Source organism: Macrosteles quadrilineatus, unplaced genomic scaffold (assembly GCF_028750875.1).
Source record: "Macrosteles quadrilineatus isolate MER2022 unplaced genomic scaffold, UCM_ALF_1.0 Scaffold_9__3_contigs__length_116548681, whole genome shotgun sequence".
NCBI lineage: Eukaryota > Metazoa > Arthropoda > Insecta > Hemiptera > Cicadellidae > Macrosteles > Macrosteles quadrilineatus.
This window is the reverse complement of record NW_026542602.1, coordinates 94,947,745-94,965,798: the sequence shown is the minus strand read 5'-3', so window position 1 is coordinate 94,965,798 and position 18,054 is coordinate 94,947,745. Positions and strand designations below refer to the sequence as shown.

The following is an 18,054-nucleotide window of genomic DNA, read 5'->3' as shown; positions in this document are numbered from 1 at the left end:
TAATAAGATGCTCGTATTCAGACGGTTGTTTACTCTATGTGACGAGTGTACTTCATGAGCCTTTGATAAGCTAAAAGTGCCATTCGACTTGAGGATCCTTATCTTAGCGTCGGCGTCCTTTTGAAATCGTCCGTTCAAAAAGAATATTTTATTTCGCGAGGACTTTTTGAATCATAATTTTGAAGAGATTAAGTTAGTTTAGAATGGAGTGAAGACATTTTATATGTTTTTATATGAGTTTGACCTCACAGTGTAAATTGAGTTTTGGCAAGAAAATACGCTATGGATAGAAGCGGTGACAAATAGCAATATTTTAGTTGGAGCAATTATTTTGAACAGACCATAACAACTTATGATATAGTAGCTCTGTATAGGAACTTGAATATTGTGATTGCAACCAACAAACTACATACATAGGTATTTATAGAACGTATCATATTAACAGGGAGAAGTGACGCCAGCGAAGGGATTGTTGACTCTGATAATTAGTGAATGTCATTATTCCTTAAGTTGTTTACTATAATACATTCCCGATTACTCTACAAACTACTTTCACCAAAGCAGAAGTCTTAATTTTGTTTGTCACTATGTTGTGAAGAAATCTCCAAAATCAGCCAGTTTGTTCCTGTTAAACTTGTTTAAGGTGATATTTGCCATGCTTGAAAGTCACCAGAAGACGGTTAGTAATAATCTAATAGCAAGCCTAATAAGCATCTAATAAGCAAACCTGTTTAAATTGCATGAGTCTTCAATCCGTTGACAGAAAATAGGAACGGCGAAGTAAGAGTAATCGAGTTTGCGAAAACTTCAATTAATTTTACAAAGCAAACATGGTCGGTAAATCGACTTTTTATTTTTATGCCTCTAATTTTAAATAAATAATCTTATATACGACTAATTTTGTTATAAATTTATGCTATCCAGCATATATGAATCAATTACTGTACTTTGAGTAATGTAATATTTATTTTAATTTTAAATTTAAGTTCGTCTTATTTTCAAACTATTCCTTAGAGGTTGAACATTAGGCATGAATACCTAGTTATTTTAGGAATGGTTCTTTTAGGGCTTGTCACTTGAAATGAAATGAAATGAAATGAAAATCCTTCTTTATTGAGGCGAACTTAGGACCTCATGGTCCTTTCTTACAGTTAACCTCACTTATGTCCTGGAAGCTAAAATCGCGCCACTCACCGGATGGGTTTCACAAAGTTTTACTCGTGTATCAATACTGAGACCCAATGGTTCGGAACCCATTTTTATTCTAATCTAACAGAACAACCAATCTAAAAAAATAATAGGTGTATCAATCTAGAATAATATGTATCGGAGAACCTCGTCCACTTAATATAGTTTAACATTAATAATATGTTGTTTTAAATGCATACCTGTAGTATCTACGTGCACATGTCACCTAAATCACATGGAGCACCATCGGCGGCCTGTAGCAGGGTAATTAACACCGTAATGACGTCATTAACATGACATTAACACAGCTGTTGGTCGCTCGGCCTAGTGTCCTACGCGCAACATGTTAATATTATTACCTTGGTTTGATTCCAGTAAAAATCAGCATTAGCCAATTTGTATGAACGGTATAAACATGGATCTCCATGGATCTGGCATAGGTCAACATACGTCTTGACAACTGGATATTTTCTAGCATACTTTCAAAAATATCCGGTTGATTTGGTTTAGAACCCATAAATCTTGAGTGAACACAAAGATATTTCCAGTTTTAGCGAATTTCCCTATAGGGAAGTAGCTATTACCGTAGGTGGCACGGTAAGACCTAGGCCCGGGACCGATTTACTTTTTCATTTTGATGTCCCCAGAAGCTAAAAACACCAATCGTTCAAATTTTTATATATGTATATATATATATATATATATATATACGTCCGTGAACGCGATAACTTGAGTAAATTTTGTCCGATTTTGATGAAATTTCGTTTAAAGGTGTAAGGCAGGATAAACTTGAATGAGTTCGCGAACCAGCATGATCGGACCATGGGAACGGGGTTTTACGGGGGGTTTTATGGGGTAAAAATTGGTTTTTCTCATTTTTGACCCTCAAAACACAAAATTTCTCAATTTCTCTCTAGACCTTTTTAAAGAGCTTAAAAAACTAATAATTTAGTATATTAAAATGTTTTTGTACGGTTATCGGTAACGGAGAAAATTTAAAAAATTGTAAATTTAAAATTCCCATGCTATTCTTATGGAGAATATTGTAAAATGTTGTAGTTTGCTTGTTTATGGATATATTTTGATCAAACTTGGCTAACTTATTTATTTTATACTAAGCTAAGAATATTTTAGTAAAAAATACACTTTATTAGTTTCTTTGTAGCAGCATACCTAGGTACTCGTTAAACCTAATGTTATTTAAATAGGTTTAATTGAAAATCAATTCAGACAAATGGAAATTCGCTTAGTCGGCAGGTTTGCTGCGGCGGGGGTATTTATTCACTTTGTGAAAGTAAGGATTAAACATGTTCTCGTCATATATTATACTTACCCAGCAGTTTTAGACGAGTTTAGCAGATTTATGTCAGGTAACATTTATTTTTGTTGATGTCTTCAATTATTTGTGTTAATTTTTATAACTGCAGACAAGCCAATCTGCATCTACAAGAATGTTCGATGTCAAGGCATACATAAATATATAAATTAGTAACAACTAACTTTAAAATGATTGCAAATAAATTGCAAGCTCTATTTACAAACATGTTTTCCCTGCATAACAGCGGGGCGTATGCTGAGACGCACGCGGCGCAACGCACGCAACGCAGCACAAGCAATGGTAGTGGTTTGTATTCATTGGCACAAGGCAGAAAACTGTGCCGTCATGTTAACTTACGGCGCCGCGTAAGCTGAGACGCACGCGTGTATGTGCCTGACACACGCGTGGGCCGGCCTGTCACAGTTTTCAACGCATGCGACACAGCTTTTAGACGAACCAATTCCTCAATTCCCTTGTCGGACTCGATGTAGTAGGTACTTTCAGCCATCTTGACAACCAACCAGCTGTGTTCTCTGCAACTAAATACGTGTGCTGCGTGGCTTATCTCAGTTTGTAGCACAGACACAGATTTTCAGACACACTAAACACAACTCGTGTGAACGATGACAACAAACAAACGAGCGTCGATTGAGTTCCAAAGTGAATTATCTGTGGTGTATGAAGTAAACCATGCAGTTTTGAAACCTCATGATGGGACTATCGGAACGGAGCTTTATAATTTAAAAATATTGTTATTTCCATTTTTGAATCCACGTAACACATTGTACTTGTTCTTAAAATCCTGTTTAGAGCTGAAAATCCAAATCAAAGGTCATAAACAATTAAAGGTCATAATATTAATATTAAGCGATTTTGGGAAAAATTATATTCCTTTTTTTCATCTTATTTTTGTATGTAGAATCTGGTTCTGCTACGTTTTTTTTTTGTGATACTATGTATATTTAGCCTTAGCACAGACAAGGGAAACAGAGTTTGTTTTGTTTCCTTAGTCAATGACCATAGCTTCGTAATTTAGGGAAATGCCTCAATAACACCTATATAATTCCTATACGTTAATTAACTAGTTCAGCACATGTATTAATATTTTATCAATGCATTATTCACATTTTATATTTGAAAACTTTGCTATGCAACTTATTTGCATTACATTGGTTTTCCAGCATCTCAGCAGGAAACGGTAGTGGCGGCCGCATTCGTACCAACCTGTAGATATTTGCGAAAACGTTCGAATACACGTAGGTTTACATTCTTATGAGACTCTCCCCCTTTTTTTAAGGAGCTTTTTTTAATATGACTGCATTTTCCAACATGGTTAACAACTTAAATATTTTTATGGAATACCCTGTAGCCTATTTTATGATTGTTTTGGAAAGTAAATGCGATTTAAAAAAGTTTGTATTCCTTAAGTTCTTTTTATTAAGCTACTCGTTTAGGACTTACGGCTTGTTGCACTTAAAAAAAAGTGGCTTGCTTTGTACATTCTGCCTCCTACAGCTCATAAACAAGTATGTTTAAAGAGGATAATGCATATACAGTAGTAAATAAGGCTTAGGCCTAAATAGTGTCTACATTCTAAAAAATATATCAAAAATATTGATTCAATTTATTTAAAAATGACTACCATTTGCCTAAAGTGACAGCTAACTTTAAAATTGAAACACTCTGTATTTTATGGTCTTTTATATGCTATTTAAAGTACCAAGGCGTATTTACTCTTTGAATATCCTCTCAAAACTTACTCGTTTAGGAGGTACAGGAGCAGAATGTACACCACATGCCATTTTTTCTTAGGTGCAACCATAGATAAAACATACTCCCTTAGGTCTGTCTATGGTGCAACCACAGACAAGAGACCACCAGTAGCTTTAGAAAAGAATTTAAGATAAATAGTATATTTCATCACTAGGGCCTAAAGTGACTCTTTTTGACCAGAGGTTAAGTTTTACGATCGAGCGAAGCAGAGTTCGGAAAATGAGCGAGGGTTAAAAAGTCACTTTTTGCCCGTTTGGTAAACTATATTTTTCGTCATATTGAATCATTAATTAACCAAAACAGAGCTAGAAAACGAAATAATTTTATGTAAAGATAACCTCTAAAAACAACTTCCAGCTTCTTTTCAATTCTACTATGCAAATAAGTAGCTTTTTACCCAAGTGATTCAATTATTTCGTCTATAACGATTGTGTTATTATACCATCGAAATGTCGAGCAATCGACAACAATAGGCTTTACGTGGGCTTTACCTTACCTAATAAATCAATCGATAAATAATTTCGATTGATACGATTGCCACAATCGAAATTTAAAACTGTTTACAACAGCTGAAAATCAGTTACTACTTGGCGACTGCATGTGTTGCGTGTGCTGCGTCTCAGCATGCGCTAGTCAAAAATTCGTGTGCTGCGTGGCTTGCGCCGAAAAACTTGGCTTGCGTGCGTTGTGTCACGTGCGTCTCAGCATACGCCCGGTCTAAAAGTAAAAGATACTGATACTGTAGATTCACCCACAAATTGGAGAAAACCACATAGTATTCAATATCAATCAACGTCAATATCATCCAACGTTTAACGAACTTGACCAGAACTAACGACGAGAACAGCACAACAATATCGCACACACACAATCATGATATATTTCATTTAAAAAATATCTTCGCAAAATTTTACTTAATCTCAAATATTTGTACAAACTAATATTGCAAGATTATCTAGGCAAGATGACAAGGGGAGCAGGAAGTAGCCTATTGTGAAAACAGAAGACAACAAAGTTGTTGTTACATCCCGCAGCCAATGAACCACTTGAGGGATAACTTAAATTGTTTGTTTATACGACTCATTTCCAAGTCAAAGTTTGATTTGGAACTTCTCTAATCAATCTCAGAAACCAAAATTGAGACGAGAAGTTAACTCTCCCTCAGAGATCGTTCCAACTTCATCACTCGAGAGAAAGTCGTCAAATCATTCCGAGTCCCTGTTTTACTACATTTTAGATTTTCTCTCTTCATGATTTCATAAATGTTTAAATATTTGCTATTTGAATCGTTTGGTTAAATTTAGACCAGGGCCAGACTGACTGTACCAAGACATTATATTGAGTCTGGCCGTCTAGTAAATTTTACGTTTGAAGTTCGTAGATTGTAGTAGGATGTTTTATAATTATATGTATAGATCATGATATACTAAAAAAATAGTACCAGTATACCAATATAATAAAGTAAACTGCAGGATATTCCATGTTTTACGTTAAGTTAAGTTTCTCCTGAACCATTTGTCTAGGTTTCCGTAACTTTCAACAACTGATAAGTTTTTCTTACTGTGAATAAAGTTTACTGGAAAGTTGTTTGCGTTATAAATTCCAAAGTTTGGCCAACAACATTTCCTGTTGGATACAAAATTGGAAATCCCAACTATAATATGCACCGTCTGTAGAATTTTTTTCATTAAAATTTAACACAGATGAATAAACAAAAAAAAGCGTGCGCTACTGTCAAGATTCTATTTTCATCCACAGTTTTTGACATTTTTAAAGTTAGATGTTACCTAAATACAATATAGTTAACTATAAAGTCGACCTTTCATTTTGTCTTGGATAATAATTTGGCGTTTACATAAGTGACTCATTTACATGAGCGCACTCTGTCAGCTGTGTCGATTTTCATTATAATAATTTAAAATACGGTAATTATAACGGTAATCTTCATGGAGGAAGTCCACTTCAATCAATAGTCAAGGATAATAGATTGTATCTCAATTTATACACTGCTAAGCATTGAAAAACAAAAACTCGAGACCTTATGAAAATTTTGAAGAAACACAAGTCGTTATCTAAAAGTCATGTTACGGTGACTATTAAAATAATTCATAAGATAATCTTGAACATCAAGTACAACATAACATCCAAACGTTCCGGTGAAAAAGAATAAAACTAGTTAGAAAGTATCAGACAAGTTAAACATAATATAATTCTACATTTCCTTCCAAACTAAATTTAAATTAATCCACTCCTTTGAAAGATCAGCCATTCGAATTATTGAACTCGCAAAACAAGAGAACTGTGAGATTTCAATTTGGTGATGGAGCTGATACTCAAGGGGTTCACAATTGTTGGAGTTCACGCGTCGATATGAACATTCAGTGAACAATTGCGCAATTAATATCATTGGCAATCATTAGCCAAAACGTATTTTCCCAAGAGAGTTTCCTTTCAAAGCTTACTTGCAGACTTCTTCAATTATCCTTCTGATGTCTACAGGGACTACTAATAAATAGAATGAGAATTTTATCATAATAGACGATTTCTTATTAGTTTTACATCCACCCCAATGGGTTTTGCCTATAGAATGAAATTAATTACCTAAACCCTATATTGCAGAAATTGGCAATCCTTGCAATTTTTAACTCTACAATTTCATAATTTGGATAGCTGAACGGGAACAGAGAAAGACTGTTTTAATTGCGAAATAGTATTTTGGAATTTAAAGATATAAATATTGATTAGATAGTTATGGCTTTTTACACTATCTAACACTCTATTTATAACTATCTATTTATTTATTTATCTATTTAACTATCTATTTATTTTAAATATCTAACACTAAATAATATTAAATATAAGTTGCCATAAAGTCACGTTATAAAGTTTCCGTGTAATAATACTAAGCCTAAATCAGGTTTAATCTCAACATTCGATGAGTAGGCTTAATTTTAATAATCAACAAAAACAGTTATTGCTTGCATAAGGAAGTGATTTTTGTAACATTTGATAATCGAAATTTCTTATAACGCTATGTTTTTTTTTTTTAATTTCAAAATATTAAAAACAATTTTATAAACACTCCCAAAGTAATTTTTTCAGTATTCATCAGTCTGAAATACTAATTCTTGCTTTTTTTATCGATTTCCTATATGTTCGGCAAAAATTGTAAAGGTTTGGCAGTTTTTATAGACTAAGCATAAGTTTATACCCACAAACTCATGAAAAGACTGTTTAAAACACTTTAAATGAATTTCAGTACAGATTCGGCAAAATTTACGCTTTTCTAGGCAAACAGCTTGGCGCTGGATTTCTGTCAGACGGCTTTGAGGTGTTTTCTTTGACTTTTGACATTTAGTTCCATTAACACCTCTATCTTTGTAAATTATTTCATGCTCCCATTCTCCTTATAAATAGTAAACGTTTATCGTCAAACACCTTTTAGAAATTTTTAGTTTAACGCCAATTAAAATACGTAGATGGTCAAAAGTGTTGGCATTAACAATTGCTCCTTTGAATTCAGGGATTTTTTTACAAACACAATATTGTTCCTATGGCAGCTATTTTTTTTTAGTTTTACCGCAACTGACTAACAACCATCATTGAATATTTTTAACGAATCATGTAAAATTGTATAGCATAGAAAAAAGTAATGGTGCATATTTTGAAACGACAAACGGCATTACCAAATTTGACCTATGCTCCTTCAAATTCCAATATTTAAAACAGAGTATCGTGTCCCTGTGTGATCCTGGTGTGTAAGTTTCGTAGGGAATAAAAACAATCTAAATAATCCTCAATCTAGTAAAACAATTAATTTAATATAGCTCCAAATTAGCAATATCGATTTTTCCAAGATATTGATCAGTATAAATTGTCCTATACATAAATTATTCACCAAATTTGAGGTTTTTGTTCATCTAGTTAATTTATCTGAGAGGGCTTATCACATACTTGTAAGAATAGAAATCTCCAGTGAAATCTCTAGAAAACAATAAGATGAGAGCCATTTCAAGATTAGAAGAGCGTCGTGTGAACATCAAACAAACTTTTCAGTTCCATAGAGACCTTCTTTGAATCAAAATCCCTCTAATCAAGCCCTGCTAACAGCTAATAACCCATTCTTGGATTAAACCATTACAAAACACATGTGGGTTTAAAGAATGAAACAAAAGCTAATCGAAATCAAAGGATTTTTAATTTTTCTAGATGGATGCATCTGAATGAGCATTGTATGTTTAGCTTTACACTGTGTGCAAACTTCTTATAGATAAAGGGAGTTGACATGCAAAAATATGCACTGGTCTTCACTAAAGGGCGCTTTTTTGCGAAGGATACATTACCTTTATTAAACATCTTTGTACGTACAAATCAGCTTGTTTCTTTACATGTCTTTGATCTTCTCCGACTTTGACGTGAATTTTCATTGTCATTTTCCACTTTCAAACTCTCGCATGGTGTTTTTTTGCTTGTGTTCTTTTCTTGTGTGAGATTTCAAAAGTTTTGAATATGTACACATCTAAAGTAGTTCTCCGAATCCGACGAATATGCGCATAGAACTAGTTTCAATTGTAAAATTATTGGTTTAACCAACATTATTTTCCCAAAATATCGTATTAACTTACAACAATGAATATTTAATCTGTGTATTTTTTTCTCAGATAAAAAATTCTTAAATAATTCACAGAGCGTTTGCGCTATGGCTCTTTAGAAGACTTTAATTGATTAACAATTCAAAAAAAGGATTAAATCTTATCCACATCATCTTATGAAAACGGTGTGGTTCATTATTACTTTAAGTATCACGTAATAGAATATTTTATTAACATAAAATATTAAGGTATAAGGTATTCTTATTCTTATTACTGATTTGTTATTTGGTAAAGAAGTAGGTTTATGTGTTAACACGAATTTTAATAGCTTGAAAACCCAAAATATATGGAGAATAGTTTCATTTACATAGTTATTCAATAGCATTTATCAAGATTTAGTATTCGTTATTAAGTAACAGTATGTGTATTAAAGTTTATTATGTGATCACTCTTACCTTATCTGACAAGATGGTTTTCTTCTGCAACATCCAAAGAGTTGTCCCTTAACATTTACCGCCCTCCCCCCAACCCACTGTACAGACAAGGGCAATATCCTCAAAGGCTGATTGGCTGATTGCAAGTGTTTTTGTCCATTAGTCCTGGAAACTCCAGCTGGGCCCTCGACCCAAATCCTCCTTTTCCTAAGCGTTCACACTCTCCTAGAAAACAGTCCATCTCTAAGCTCTAATGAAATGTAACGTTTACTTATAGTAATACTTTTATGACTTATGGTGTATTTGCTAATGGTGCTTATGTCATTATTTCAGAATAACAATGTATCAATCTTTACTTAGCTATGGGGCTAGATTAATATAGTAGTTTTTGCCCAGGTGCAATGTCATATTTCGGTAACGGACACCGATGGTCTAAATTATTCTTACAAACACCGTCTGTAAACACTCACATAGAACCTAGACTCCAATATTGTACAAATTGTCTTGCACATTCCTTCAGATAGGCGTTTGTCATGCGACAATGGAGTTAGATCAAAAAGGAATGCTGACTTAGATTAACATGTTTTGCTCCGACCATGCTGGTAAGAGAAATTACCGCCAAGTTCCATATTTACCATTTACCAAACTCCAAAGGGAGGAAAATTCATTGAAAGTTGCCTCCTATGTGAGTCCGCGTGCTTATTGTGTCTGCAGTGCCAGACTCTTCATCGACTTTGTTCATCTAGTGCTAGTGCATACTGGATACCCAGCCTACTGGAAGTATCCTTGAACTTAGGGATACTGAATAATGTGATGGACGCCACTTTTTACCCTTGTTGTATGCCGTAAATGAGCTTTTGGGTTTGGCTTCACTGTTCCCCAAGTCATATCTCGCCAGTGCTATCGAAGTTGCGGTTAACACTCCCCCTGGTGGCAGCTGTCAGCTTGTTTCTCCACCCAAGTCAAGATCGCCTGTCATTCCATCTCTAGGAGGAAAATTTCCCTAGTCATAAATCTAACACGGACGCTGTATTAAGGAAAGAAGCACCCGGAAGAATTACCAAAGTACCACACTAAACAATACTAAGCCCAATAAAAATGTTTTTTTTCCAATTTTATTAAAAAAATATAAACCACTTTAGGAGTACATTTGTATACAGAGCTCGTTTAGTAACCCGTTGTTAAATGTAGAATGAATTATAAAGTTAAGCAGGATTGACATGCTAGATGAATACTTCACATAAGATCGTGCATATTTTGAAAACAAACCACAGTTACACTTTTAAATTATTAAATGAAACTCTGGTAAATTGGTGAGCTAAATATCTCAATGTAACTAGCAATAATTATTTTTACAATTTTAAAATCGAGGATGTATGGTGTCATTGATTATAATGGTGGTATTCGACAATTTCTAGGTTTACTTACTGATATTCTCAGATGATGGATTGCCCACGCGAGTGGAACTCCAGATTATGACATTAAGTGGATGGTCGGGGCATTTTGTCTGGGGGAGACAATATCTATCTTCATTATAATGACATGTAGCTTCTTTACGATGATAATGGTATTGAGAGAGGGTGGCCGAAGTTGGCTTTAGGTTAGGTCTGCTGTCTCATGCCCTAAGTAAACAGTATACTCCATTGCACTTTGACACTAAAACGTGCATATGTAAGAAGGCATATCCTGTATATAATTAGCTGTTTGAGGGGGGCATAAAACCCAGGGCTATATGGTTCTATGGAAAAATCTGTAATTGACCATGTCTCTTTTTAGAGTACGAGTAGGCCTACCCTAAAACGAGAGAGTACAAAAATTTGTCATATCTAATTGTTAGGACAGTCTACTGGAATACCAGCAGCTTTTCTATGGGGAGTTCAATAAAAATTTACTTGAACTTTTTCATTGGGTTTCAGACGTTTTATTATGTCTATTCAAAGTGTGTTGCATGTAAGCAGTGTAGTTTTAGAGCAGATTTCGGAAGAACGGACCAAAACGTGATGGACTAATATGGGCATAGCTTCACTTATTAAGTATTTTAGAACTTATTCAACGATCACGTTGGACTTATTACTAAGCTACGCGTTTTCCATACCGCAGTTTATAGAGCAGTATGAAAAACCTTTATGGAAGCACTCTCCTGGTAGAACAAAGTAGGCTTCTTAAAATGACCCGCATGATAATGGTGAATACAATCAAAGGGATCGGTACTGGGTAAAAGTCACACATCACACATGCAGTGGCTTATTGCTCTGGGGAAGGGGAGAAAACACAAAGAGTAAGACTCAAGTAGTCATCATCGAGTGTCGGCGTGATTGGCAACCCTGCTTCATCTTATGAGTAGTCCTGTGATTGGCATCACTGCTGATTCTTGCGGCGACATCAAAAGACAACAGCTGATTGTTTGCTGTGAGGGTGACAAGGGTAATATTCGGGGAGATCTTTTCTTTTGAAAAGTGTGGTAAAATATTCTATAGGGATTGTTGTTCCTCATTCTTATGTAGGCCTCCCAAGTACCAAGTAATTATGGTGTAAAATTAACCGTCGTTTGAAGTACTGTATTACGATTTCATAGGAAAAGCAGTATAAAATATAATCATAAAATCAAGTGTAGGCCTATGTGCGTGACAAATTTGTTGCTTGAAGTCCAGGCTCTTAGTTCTGGCTTGCATTCGAGTTATTGATCTGGGTTTATTTCGAAGTTACCTACAGTTCTTAGCCTACATAACTTTTGGACTTGGAGTTTTTGGGGCATTTTTAAGCTACCTTACATGCAAGCCTGTTCTACAAATTCTTCTTGTTCCACTGTTTAAAATTCAAAATTGTATGTAAGAAATTTTATAGTTTTTGCATTTCACCTTGAATTTCCTTTCTTTTTTACATGGGACATAGGACTTCGGACGAACTTATCCCTTCTCTGTCAACACCGATATGTTTTACCAGATCGATTTCCATTCGTAATTCAATTCACTGGGAACAGAAGTAACCAATACATGTAGGCCTCAGTTGAGCAGGAAGCACATTATGTAAGAGTAATTTAGTTACAGTGGACCAAATTTGTACTCTGTCCTCCTCCCCCGAATCAAACCAAACACAATTACGTGGACGATTCACCAACTTAAACCTTATTTGAGGGGACTGACGGCGCAGGGTGGACGACATCGTGCTGAATATTGTGTTGGTTTGCTCTCACTCTGGGAGAAACATTCCGTTGATTTGAAAATATTTATCTCAATACATCAAACTATTCTATTCTGTGGATTAACTGTTGTGATTGTGTCAATGGTTATGATGAAATACTAAAAACATTATCACAAAATGTCTTCTGTACTCGGTCATATTTTTTTACAGAATCAGCATTTATACTTTACAATTTAATTTATTTACTTCAAGCTTACAGCAGATTTGTCAACTCCTCTCGGTCTCCTTCCACTCTCTGGTACACAATCTCCACACTCCACAGTAAGATCTTGAATTAACACAAAAACATCAATTTTTATAATTATCCTATGAAGAGGAAGGATTCCACAACTAATGAAAGATTTCAATGTTAATCAACACATTGAAAAAAATCTAATTTTTGAGAAAATCTCTACACACAGTTGAATCATATTGCATACTATATTATCGGTACCTTTTCAATAGTTCGAAAATGGGCCTATCTGTTTTTGAGCCATTGGGCTTTTATAAAAAAATATAAAATTGTCTTGACTAAAGGAATAGAGTTGACTTGGTCAAACTACACAAGAAATTTCATTCCTTTATACACATCTTACTTTCAGTCATATTAGGAGGGTAGAAAATTATAGTTTCCCTGTATATGTTTTAATTGTGATATCATGTATATTCTTTTTGACCAGGAATTTAAATAATACTAGTTAACCGCCCGTGCTCCGCCACGGGAATATTGTCAGCAATAAAAGACATAATAATTAACAAATACTGTTTATTTTTGTATTTTATTTAAGGGCTGCTTAATTTTTTACATGAAGCAGAACTGGTAGTTGGCCTGTATAAACTATTTTATGTTAAACAAACCGATATATTAGTTTAACCAAATAAATGTTATAGTACCTGGGGACCGAGCTTTGCTCGGGAAACCTTATCACTACACTATACTTTGAGAGTATTCTTTGGTCAATGTAAATCTATCCCAAAAATATTAATTTGCGGTCAATTGTTTCATGACATCAATTTAACTTCTATTAAAATAATGATATCATAAAATAATGTAGTTTACTGAAATGATGAGATAGTAGAGTTTTTAACAATTTGTTTGGTTCCTCATAAACGGCCAAAACTATAGAAAATACAGTATTTTTCACGCTGAATTCGAAAAAGGCTATCAGCAGTAAGAAAATCTTCTCGCCTTCCTTCCTTTGAAGTATTAGTCACTGCCTTAATAAGCAGCAACTTATACTATGGAGATAATTTATTCATGTAGATTCCTATATTCGTTGTTTTTTTGTTCATTACATTTGTTGTACGGAATAAAGATAGTCACTTACATGTAAATCACGCATCAGCAGTTGGTTGCATTTCACGAATCTTTGATTCATTCTGTGAGTAAAAGATCTGTGTTTACGTCGTATATTTAAAGTTGGACATACTTTGGTTCAATATTAGAGGGTATTTACGTTCCAATCCGATGGTAAAAGGAGTCCCGGATCTTAAGATTATAAAGACTACCTCTACCAGAAAGATGTTGATGCAAGTGAGACTTAGAACTCGCCATTTCAAATGCAGAGTTGTGTGATATTATATTGTTCAAAAAGTTCTTTTGTTGTTTCTTTTGACCCTTAATACTTTATTTAAAGTCGCTGTAGTCCCGTTGATAAGATTTTCCATAAACTCAAAATGTTGATAAGGAGCTCATTTTACCTTCCCCTTGTGACAACATAAGGAAAATATATTTGTGTCCCTGTTAGTCTGTTCTGACTCAAAATTCATAGATTTGCAGTACGGTTGTGACAAATCCAATTTAACGACCCCAATTCAAAAGAGATGGTGTTTTTTTAGGGACTTATTAAATAACAAACAACATCACTGCTCTTTACTTCTTTAGTTCGATGGTTCTCTACGTGTTTTTTTCGTTCTATAGGCCTATGTCTCTTTACGCCCGGTTAAGGATTACCTTTTCTTTTTCTTTTTGTACATTTCACACCCTGGGGTTAATGATACAGTTTTATAATAACGCTGTAATGACCTGAGTCAACATTGCCATTAACATCAAGTCACATACTTCTTCGCCAGAATCGAATCGTAAGTGTCACAGTTTCTCAAGCAACTTCCCTGTGTACTCGAAAAAAATATTTAGGCTATAGTTCACTGATAAATTGTAGTTCCACGTATCGCAGCGTACTCCCCATCTCAAAAAGGTAAAGTTTGGTAGGTACTGCTGAACATCAAACATTGATCTTGAGTAAGATCAATCACTTAAGATAAAATGTTTGTATGTTTCCCACTCATTAGCAATTATATCTGTACAAATTGCAAGCAGATTTCCCTATGATGGTTCTGGTGGCTATAGAGAATAAATTATATTGATCAAAACAATAAGTTTCCATCCCCTACTATGGGTATTATTTCACATTCCATACCACTTTCCTTCAGATCACTTTGCAGGAAAACTAAAACATTGCAAAAATACAAAATTTACACCAAAACATAAAAATAATGTTCAAATACATTTATAAATAATACATTGTGGTATTAAAAGTCAACACATACACTTTTCCTTGATCAAAATTGTGTGTTTATAAACAGGAACTCCTAGATTAATTATGACATAGGTACTGAAAGTGAGGTTATGAAAATAATAACAAATGTCTGACAAACATTAAACAGCTGACGAATAATTTATTAACTGTGTATTATATTCTTCAATAAGAATTGTATTGACTCGACCTTTGAAGGGCTGTAGGTCTTAACCTTTAGAAAAAACGTGAATTCTAATGAAGTTCGGCAAATCTATGCATTATCCCCTTTAATTTGACACATAGATCTTGTGGATCGGTCCAGTAATTACTGAGAAAACAGTGTTACAACTGTGTATTAAATATATAGATTGTTTTGATAAATGAGATTATTGTAATGAATGAAAGCAATAATAGTAAACCTTTAATTTATGTTCAAGTAAATTTAAAAACAAATCCCCCCTGCAGCAAACCTGTAGATTACCCCAATTTCCATCTGCCTGACAATACTTTACAAACCATTGCCATCTGGCCATATAGTAGGATCATTTTCGTTTTAAGTAAAAATGTGTCAGGATAATAATAAAATAAAGAAATAAGCTTCATTGCTAACCTGCAGACTGGTTAATTTCTAGTCAGTTTATTGATCAGACCAACATAGTCATGGCTATCTCTGTGCTAAGTAGACAAGGCCATTGTTAAAGTTATTTGGATATAGTCATCAAACATGGAAGTTTTGTTGATACACAATGAAATATGAAATATAATAATAGATTAAAGGAGTAGACAGATCTATTAATCTAATCTATCTATGTCCTTTAACCCATTATGGAATCTAGTAAATTTGAAGATAAATGTTCTTTGATACTTAACACTAAAACCACTAACATTTTTTAGTGATTTAGTGATTAAACAACAAATGTCAGCAAGCAACCAAAATTAGACCTACCACATTTTTTTTGACACTGCATTTAAGAGAACCACATTACGATAGTTATAGTCAATGTTAATGTTCACACCATCCGGAAACTAGCACATTTCAAATAATTTTGTAAAGAATTCTTTTGAAAAAAATTGAAGAGATTGGTTTCCTAGGGCCACAAAATCAGCTGCCGGCTTACTTTCTTAAACATAAATGCATATTAAATACACAATCAGTATCCATAGCATTGCAATCAATTTTTTTTATCGTCACCGCTGCCTAGCTACTATTTATTATTATTTTTGCTGATTTCCTCAAATTATTTCTGCACATAACGAGTTGCGTTGACTATCAGTGTGCATTATTATTGTGGTGAATAGTGGTTATAGGGTATAGTGTGGTGAAAAATTGTGTTCATACCTCAGATCAAAATGGTTTTGCAGCTCTCGATCGTTTTCTCGAGCCGGCAAAATCTAATTTTCAGCCCTAGGTACGAAATATACTATTTCCTTACATTCCCCAAAGCCAATTCCCTACATACTTCATGACTACACCACTGTTCTTAGCCATCTTTAAAAGTGCAACAGTACTTGAAGAATTCAAACAGACTGCGAAGTTATGTACTTCAAGCTATCTTACAATGAAGTATCCTACTTGTGTCAAGGGCCAATGGAAGAGATGCTGTGACCCTTGCAGCCTTATCTCGAAAAAAGGTGGACAAACAATGCAGATCATACAGTAAAGCACTTCCTTTGAAGCCAACAAGAGTTTGAGTGGTCACTGTATCAAAGTGCATACAGAATGTCCAACTCAGAAGTTCATGGGGGCAAATGAAATATTTAATGATTGTGTAGCTGAGTAGCAAGAGTTAGTTTGCTGTTTTAGGGAGTTTTGAGAAGTTAACTAGCAAGAAACATAGTACAACCGCTGTAAACCAGATAGTGACGGGTAATATAGGGTAACAAACATTCTTTTACGAATCAAATTATTATAAAAGTGGTTGTCTGTAATCCAAAGTACCAAAATTATTTTGCTACCTTCCTGGCAAATAAGAAATGATCTGTTGGTTGTGCTACAAAATAAATGTCATCTTCCTGGAAAACATGTTGATCTGCCGGTGGTGTACAATGTGATGATAAATCTGTAATATTTTTGTATCGCTCTGATAATAGTTGGTTTAAACCCATATAGCTGCAACCTCCATAAATACGATAAGTCATGAACTGAGTTTTGTCAAAAGTACCTGTTGAGACACAAAATAGATAGGAATACCGGTAATAACAATTTTTATTACAAAAATGTAAATGTATTTCAGGTGCAAAAGTTTCCAGACAGCCAAGAGAGGAGAAATTTGTCGTATTCCTGGATGTTCTGTTGCACCTTCGGCTCCAGGCAACCCGTCACCTGTACGGCTCTATCTGCCTCACTTCCAGAGCGAGACATTCAAACAGTTCCTCGTCTATGTGTACACTGGCAAGGTAGGACACTAGTATAGATCTTTGTGCTAGCAAACCTGCATGTTTGCCAAATTTTAAATTTTTTAAATATAATGAGGTCATCATGGTGAGTCAGGGGCTCAATTGGTAGAGAAATAGACTAGGAGACTATGGCAGTGATGTCACGCTGCTAAAGTTATCAGTACAGTTCATTCTTACACTGTACCAGCTGCCTCTTGTTTGCTAGTTAACAACATATTATGTTGTACACACAGGTCTGAAGCCAATGGGGTTGGGAAAATGCAAGGTTAAAGGAGGCCAACAAACCACTTAAAACGATAGAGGAGGTGAAATTATAGAGAAACTGTTGAAGACAGACATTTTAAACAAACCAAACTTCAGCAACTAAGTAAATAAGTAAAGAGCATGCTAAACAAGATTATAATGTGTGTTGTTTTACAGCTAGATACAAAAGTTGAGTTTTGTTTTAAAAAGATGAACACCAACAACAAAGGTCAAACCCAATTAATTATGAAACTTAAAACCAATTTTGATTTATAACATAAATATAAATTACGATGATTTAAACCAAAAAATTGCTGATATTTGCTAGATTTAAAACTTTACAAACATTCTTATCCAATGAATAGCTTTGAAGAGTAAAATTGATCGTGTCTTTAAACATCGTTAACAGT

The 18,054-nt window shown here is 34.3% G+C and overlaps 1 protein-coding gene across 1 annotated transcript in view; it reads left to right on the top strand.

Moving 5' to 3' along the window:
• Positions 1–18,054, top strand: part of LOC129002882 (uncharacterized) — a 64,576-nt gene that overhangs the window by 4,764 nt on the left and 41,758 nt on the right. The window contains exon 3 of the mRNA XM_054430992.1: positions 17,239–17,401. Within this exon, the coding sequence (XP_054286967.1) occupies positions 17,239–17,401 (163 nt within the window). The remainder of the gene's footprint in view (positions 1–17,238; positions 17,402–18,054) is intronic.